This window comes from Pieris rapae, chromosome 13 (genome assembly GCF_905147795.1).
Source record: "Pieris rapae chromosome 13, ilPieRapa1.1, whole genome shotgun sequence".
In the NCBI taxonomy this organism is placed as follows: domain Eukaryota; kingdom Metazoa; phylum Arthropoda; class Insecta; order Lepidoptera; family Pieridae; genus Pieris; species Pieris rapae.
The window spans coordinates 1913247-1919897 of NC_059521.1; the positions used below are offsets into that span (position 1 = coordinate 1913247).

The 6651-nt window shown below is 31.7% G+C and overlaps 2 protein-coding genes across 2 annotated transcripts; one reads left to right on the top strand and one right to left on the bottom strand.

The window, feature by feature from the left end:
- Positions 1–109: 109 nt before the first annotated feature.
- Positions 110–2982, top strand: LOC110992118 (phosphotriesterase-related protein). Its single transcript, XM_022257808.2, has 6 exons — positions 110–268; positions 373–624; positions 804–1061; positions 1411–1575; positions 2012–2229; positions 2714–2982. The coding sequence occupies exons 1-6, from the start codon at positions 247–249 to the stop codon at positions 2843–2845; spliced, it is 1047 nt and encodes a 348-aa protein (XP_022113500.2). The 5' UTR covers positions 110–246; the 3' UTR covers positions 2846–2982.
- Positions 2983–3288: 306 nt separating this feature from the next.
- Positions 3289–6517, bottom strand: LOC110992449 (zinc finger CCCH domain-containing protein 15 homolog). The gene is made up of 7 exons (XM_022258280.2): positions 6247–6517; positions 5852–6053; positions 5457–5557; positions 5168–5302; positions 4574–4840; positions 3944–4168; positions 3289–3506 (listed from the first exon to the last, which is right to left on the bottom strand). Exons 1-7 carry the CDS (start codon positions 6313–6315, stop codon positions 3333–3335), a joined length of 1173 nt encoding a protein of 390 aa, XP_022113972.2. The 5' UTR covers positions 6316–6517; the 3' UTR covers positions 3289–3332.
- Between the last annotated feature and the right edge of the window lie 134 nt (positions 6518–6651).

A 6651-nucleotide genomic window follows, 5' to 3' on the forward strand; every position in this document is an offset into this window, starting at 1 on the left:
TAATCTCTAACCTATTGAATGAATAGGAGTGATTAATATTAATATAGTAAATAATTTTCGCACTTATACCTACATTATATTTATACTTTTATTAATTGTTTATAAAACTATAATCTTCTTATCAGCAAATATATTTGTAAACTTTATCATTTAATGCCAGATATAAACATTATTTATATAAATAAGTGCATAGTGTTTCTTTGCTTTAGTGACAAGTGGCTTGTGTAGTTAATAGTAATTTTGAAAATGAATGGAAAAGTTCAAACAGGTAACTTGAGTTTTTATGGTAAATTAACTTAATATTATACCAAAAATATCACTTTTATTTTTTGTAATACATTTTTTCACAATACCTACTGAGTATTTTTTCAGTTTTAGGAGATGTGGACTCAAGTGTTCTTGGACGTACCCTGACACATGAACATCTGGCTATGGAATTCAGCCATTTCTACAAAGATCCTCCAAAACAAATAGCAGAGAAGTTCAAGTTTGGTTTTACTCTGCAAAATGTTGGGTTTTTGAGACAGTACCCATATAGTTCAAAAACTAATTTATTATTAAATGATTCATTAGCAAAGGAAGCTGTCCTTAATGATGTCATAGCATACAAAAAGTATGGTGGAGGTAAAATGTAAATTATATATATTATTATCTTTATTATTAATACATAAACACTTTAATAAGACATTGTTACATAATAATAAAAATATAAAAAATAAAGCATAGAAATAAAAAACTATATTTAATTATTTAATATTAAGTTACCTTTTTATTAATATCTTATGTGTAAAAATCTTTTTTAGGAACTGTAGTAGAAAATACTACAGTTGGAATTAAAAGAGACATAGATTTTTACAAACGAGTGTCAGAGACAACCAATGTCCACATAGTGGCTGGAACAGGTCATTACATAGCAGATGTCCAAGATACCAAAGTGATAGCCTTAAAAATCGAAGATTTATATAATCACATGCTAAAAGAGCTAACTGAAGGATGTGTAGATTATCCCTCAGTTAAAGCTGGTGTTATGGGGGAAATAGCAAGTGTTTGGCCTATTAAAGGTATGAGATTTCAAAATTTACTTTACTGTTAGGTACATTGTAATTTTTTAAGCTACCAAATAAATATATTTACTAGTATAGAAGTATTAGCTTGGACACATATACATAAAATAACAACCTCAAATTATTATTTGGAAAAAAATTCTCACCATTATGTGATTTGCATGCAGTTTTTAACAATTCCGTCTTTTTGTTATCTATTAATATTCAATGACTAAATATTTTATATTACTGCATGAGTGGAACACGTAATCCACATGACGCTTAATTTAAATATGAATACTGTATTATTTTAAAAATACTATTACATAAGAATATTAATGTAGACGATGGACCCTTTAACTTACAGAATTTGAACGAAAAGCCATTAAAGCTGCGGGCGAATTACAATCTCAGCTTGGATGCGGAGTCAGTTTTCATCCTCACCGTGATCCTGAAGCACCTTTTGAAATCATAAGACTTTACACAGAAGCTGGTGGAAGAGTGGAAAAGGCTGTCATGTCGCATTTAGATAGTAAGCGATTTAATTTTTTTTTAATTATCAGTTTGGAATAAATTTATTGCAAGTAAAATGTGCAATCTCGATGTATACTAACAGCGATCAGATTCGACATCAGCAAAGTTACTGTAAAGAGGTTTTTTTTAAATATAATTCAGATTACGTCACAAAAACTGCTTTTTTAAGGCTATCGATTTTTTTAAAGGATTTAACCTATTTGATGGAGGCGATTCCTTGAAATTCTTTTATTAGAATGCATGGAAACTTGTACATTTTTTATAGAAGGATATTTAGATATAATATATGGGTGAGATGAAAAAAACAAGATTTAGCGCGAATTCTCGTATATCAAATTACATTAGGTACCTACTTTTTTGATGTAGGTACCCAAGTCAGACTCTTTCTCTCTTCTAACTTTTGCTTCTAAATCTTACCCTATATTTTGTAACAGGAACACTTCTAGACTTCGAAAAACTTTTCGAGTTTTCTCAACTGGGCGGATATTGTCAATTTGATCTATTTGGAGTTGAAGTATCCCACTACCAGCTCAACATTGCTACTGACATGCCATCGGACGCACAAAGGCTAAACATGATCAAACGTTTAGTTGATGAAGGGAAGGAAGATAAGGTTTTAATGTCGCACGATATTCATACTAAACATAGATTGGTAAGTAACTATTATTTCAAAGTTGTCCAATGAAGCATGAAAATATAACCTATTTTAAGTGATCAGATTCAATAGGAACAAATGTTTCGGGAATCGAATCCAAGTTTAATACACATACCGTCAAACATTTTGAACATATGTATTTAGAAGCGATTTTTATGTATCACTTGGAGGGGAGGGGGAGCGTGACGTGTCGATCTCGTGATTGGTAAATCATTTCCCGCGCTACGATAATATTATGATGCGCAAACTTTCCCCCACTCCCTTGTTTAATGCTCAAGATGTTTGACGTTATTTATAACATGAATTAAAATCTCACATAGAAATCCAACAGTATGTAAAAAATTCACACAAGAAATAGGGAACAATAGATATTTATTTGAAAATAAATTATTTTTCTATATTTGGATTTACGTTTCTTACCTCTTGTATTTATACATTACCTCGACACTTACCCAATATAATAAATTTACTGAAATTTCAGATGGACTTTGGTGGACATGGCTATTCCCACATAATAAATAATATACTCCCGCGAATGAAAGCTAAGGAATTCACCGATGAACAAATAGATAAAATAACTATACAAAACCCTGCAAAATGGTTAAGTTTTTAACTAATCAAACATGGAATTGAGGCTTTATATTTTTACAATATATTGTTATTGTGTTTATAAAACTGTTACTTAATATGTGTTTTCACTTATTCACATAGGCTGTTGAAGTATTAAGTAAACACTAAAGGGGTCTTTGATTTTCTTATTTGATGATTACTTCAAAAGTAATTATTTTCGTTTTTACACATATCACCAATCATTGGTCTATGTTTGCATACGAAATTTTCGAGGATTCCTACAAAAAATCAATATGTTTATGCACTATTATTTTTGAGAACTTTGCTAACTTTTGCTGACAAGATGGAGGGGGAGGATAATAATAATTTGCAGTAGATCTACTTACGTATTACTTAAACAAAAAGTTAAAAATAACTATATGTTTTAGTAATATGCTCAATCATCCTTTCCATCTGCAGAATATTGTGATAATAGAAACCAATCAAAAATATTCACAATTTAATAAAAAATATCTATACACTTCGAGGGTCTAATCATCAAGGTCTAAATTTTCCAATTCCTCATCAAGATCTTCAGCCAGGAAGAGGTTTTCATTGATAGGAACTTCTGCAGCTTCTGCATCTTCTGGTGTCTCACCATTTTCCAGCCCTTCACCAAGCTTCTCTAACCGGTCCGTTGTCGCCTTAGTTCCACTATCGTCGACCTATTAAATTAGTAAATTTTTAGTTCAGTTGCACTACTTCTAATAAATGTTTAAATTGAAGCTTGTTAAAAATACATTATGTAAGAAATAAAAGTAACATTTGTATATTACATAAGACATGTGGAAGTCATTGTCAGTGATAGATCTTTAAACTTTACTAAGATATTTTTTTCCAAGAGCGCTTTGTGCAATCAGTCTTCCGACTATGAGCAGATAAGTTGTAGAAGGATTTGCGGGTGGTGATATTCCTCATTAGGAATATCTACCATAATAATATTAGCTCAGTCGATGTTACTTAGGGTCCAGGGTTCTTCGACTTTTGAGACGGCTTATACACTCACTTACTAAGATCTAATATTACCTAGATCAGTGTTTTCCAAACAACTAACTTGAACTTGATTGTTTTAACTGGAAATTGCATAATCATTGCCACTTACCTCGCATGCTTCCATTCCAATAAGTTCCAGCTCAATATTACGATAATCAACTTCTTTTTCTTCCTCCTCCGAGTTAAATTTGCCAAGGTCAAAGGCTTCATCTCCATCCTCTGCATCATCTGCCATTGTTGGGTCAAAGGAGAACATCTCTCGACCAGATATACCAACAGCGCGACCAGCTTTGTAGTCACTACGACGCTGTTCTTCTGCCATATTAAGGGCCTCCTGTAATATTTAATTGTGTAGAAAGTGCTTCAGGCTCTAGACAACTATACTATATTTATGGTACTGTTAATGTAAATGATCAATGACAATGTCAAAATAAATTTTTCAAAATCAATACCTTGATTTAGTTAAAATACATAAATAAACTAACAACTCATTCTCTTTCATACAAGCTTGTTACTTATTATTTTTGATGATTCATATTAATTAATGACTGAATCCATAAATAAATATTTATGTAAGGGCTATTTTGCAAGGGTCTATGTGCATGAAGCGCCTAGGAGATTTCTTTGCTTCTGGAAGAAACTGGGCTGGCTAAATTAGCCAGGACTTAACACACAAGAGACAAATTATGAGTTAGTGCGGAAAATGAGTCCACCGGCTGTATACATCTGCAATTTTTACCTGCTTCTCTTTGATTTTCTTCTTCTTCCATGCCAAGAATGTCTCTAGAGTAATTTTAGTTTGGTTTGGCCCCAGTGCAGCTCTCTCTTTTTCTATTAAATCTACAAGAGAAATCTCATTTTTCTTCTCTTCCATTTTTTTCTTGTCCCTTTTAAGAACAAACCCAGGTGGTAAGGCATGCCTATAAATGCATTTAGTTCCAGCAGGACACTCCCAAAACCAACCATATTTCGATCTCTCCACAGCTTCCAGGAAGTGTCTACATATCTGAAATTTTTTGTATTTTTACTTAAGTAAAAAGCTAAGTGCATATTACTTTATTTAACAATTTATATTGACCAAAATCAAAGATTCCGGATGAATTCTATTGTATTATGTTCTTAAGAACAATGTTATTGGCTGTTCTGAATATCAGTTTTTATGACCAAATATGAGTCCTTACTATTAATCCATTCCATGTCGTTATAACAAAATTTGACAGTATAAAGTAATTTTCACATTTAATCATCAATTTTTAGTGATCTTAATTATATACATTTAATTCACAAAAATATAATTTAAGATGCTACTTTTGTGCTTAAAAAAGCTACATACAATATCTGTGGTAGGCCTTTGTTTATCTCCTTCTCCATGTTTCTTTTCAACCACTTCTTTCAACTTCTCTTCATCCCAATTGTCCATGTTGTCATCATCATCCCTCATGTCCACATAGAGTGAACGTTTTTCTGCCTGCAAGAAGTATATTATAATAACTTAACTTTCCGTAGCACATTCATATAATAGAAAATTTGATTAAAAAGAAAGAAAGTTTTAGAGAAATTTCATAATTTAAATTATATGTGTAAAATCTTAAATATGTTTATATTTCAGAAGAAAACCTTACCCTCCGTTCAATTGTTAAGTCATGTGAGAATTTACAACGATCTCCTTTTGCACATTGGCCCTGCTTGAAGAAGGCACAAACTACAGATTTTGGGTCAATTCCTGTAAAAAATGCCAGAAAACTGAAATAAATAGAACTTGACATAAAACATAGGTTAATTACCAATTTAATGGTAAAAATCAGAGCTTACAAGCCTAGCCTAGCCTTTAAAGCCTACTTAAAACTAGTAATTTTAGTGAAACTGTCAATAGTTCTTTATTATATAATGCAAGTAAGCAAACACTGCTTATAGTATCAACAACACCTTAAAATCATACAATGCTATCAAATTAAATCATGGATTTTGATATAAGAAAGATTATTAATAGATGAGTACAAATAGTAGTAGACCATACCTTTTTCAACCTTCTGTGTTTGAACTGGTTTAAACAATGCAGCCAATTCTTTTTGTTCCTTTAATTTTTGTTCTTTATCCTTCTTCTTGTCTTCCATAGGCTTAGCAGGATGTATCCCTCCACTCTTTACCTGTTTTTCTACTTGCTGAATAAATTTCTGCTGTTTTGCTCCCTTTTTGTTCTTTAAGCCAAAAGTTTTATCCTGAAATTGAAACACAATGGGTAGGTGATGGCTTTTAATGTGTAATTACTGATAGATAGTGAAAAAACTACTCGTATTATTAAATTCACTCAATGACTTTACCCATTACATGTTCAGTACAATCAGCTGTTAGTTTAAAGTCTTTAAAACCTCGATAATTGTTCTTTAAAAAATGACCGCAACAGCGCATTACCTCAATCACTTTCTCCTTCTTCTTCTGCTCCGTCTTCTTACTAGACGCAGGTGCTTTCTTAGGCGGCATGGTTAGATTTTTGTGCTAATCTAAAAAGTCCTAAATGGTGTTTACGACAATGTTTTTTGTCCGGCAATGCCGATTCTTGTTAAATATAATTACATCTATAAAAAACCACTAGTAATATAAGAAATTATCATCAAAAGAAATATCTACAATCGTGGTGAACCGTGGCTTCTGGTTACCAAATTTTCCTTTTATTTCTAAAGTTTGACAACTGACACTGATGTGCTTAGTTTTTGTCAATTGACTAATTTTATAAAAATATAAAGATATTTGCTTTTGAACATTCAGCGTGGCGAATACACAATAACACTTAACATCAGATCCTGCCCGTTGGCCCCT

What these genes read in the sequence shown, in the direction of transcription:
- LOC110992118 (XM_022257808.2), top strand. Translation starts at nt 247, where the DNA reads ATGAATGGAAAAGTTCAAACAG. An exon ending in TGTCATGTCGCATTTAGATA is followed by an intron (nt 1,576 to 2,011) that starts GTAAGCGATTTA and finishes ATTTTGTAACAG; the next exon opens with GAACACTTCTAGACTTCGAA. An exon ending in TTCATACTAAACATAGATTG is followed by an intron (nt 2,230 to 2,713) that starts GTAAGTAACTAT and finishes CTGAAATTTCAG; the next exon opens with ATGGACTTTGGTGGACATGG.
- LOC110992449 (XM_022258280.2), bottom strand. Translation starts at nt 6,315, where the DNA reads ATGCCGCCTAAGAAAGCACCTGCGTCTAGTAAGAAGACGGAGCAGAAG. An exon ending in AAAGGCCTACCACAGATATT is followed by an intron (nt 4,841 to 5,167) that starts GTATGTAGCTTT and finishes AAAAAATTTCAG; the next exon opens with ATATGTAGACACTTCCTGGA. An exon ending in TTGGAATGGAAGCATGCGAG is followed by an intron (nt 3,507 to 3,943) that starts GTAAGTGGCAAT and finishes CTAATTTAATAG; the next exon opens with GTCGACGATAGTGGAACTAA.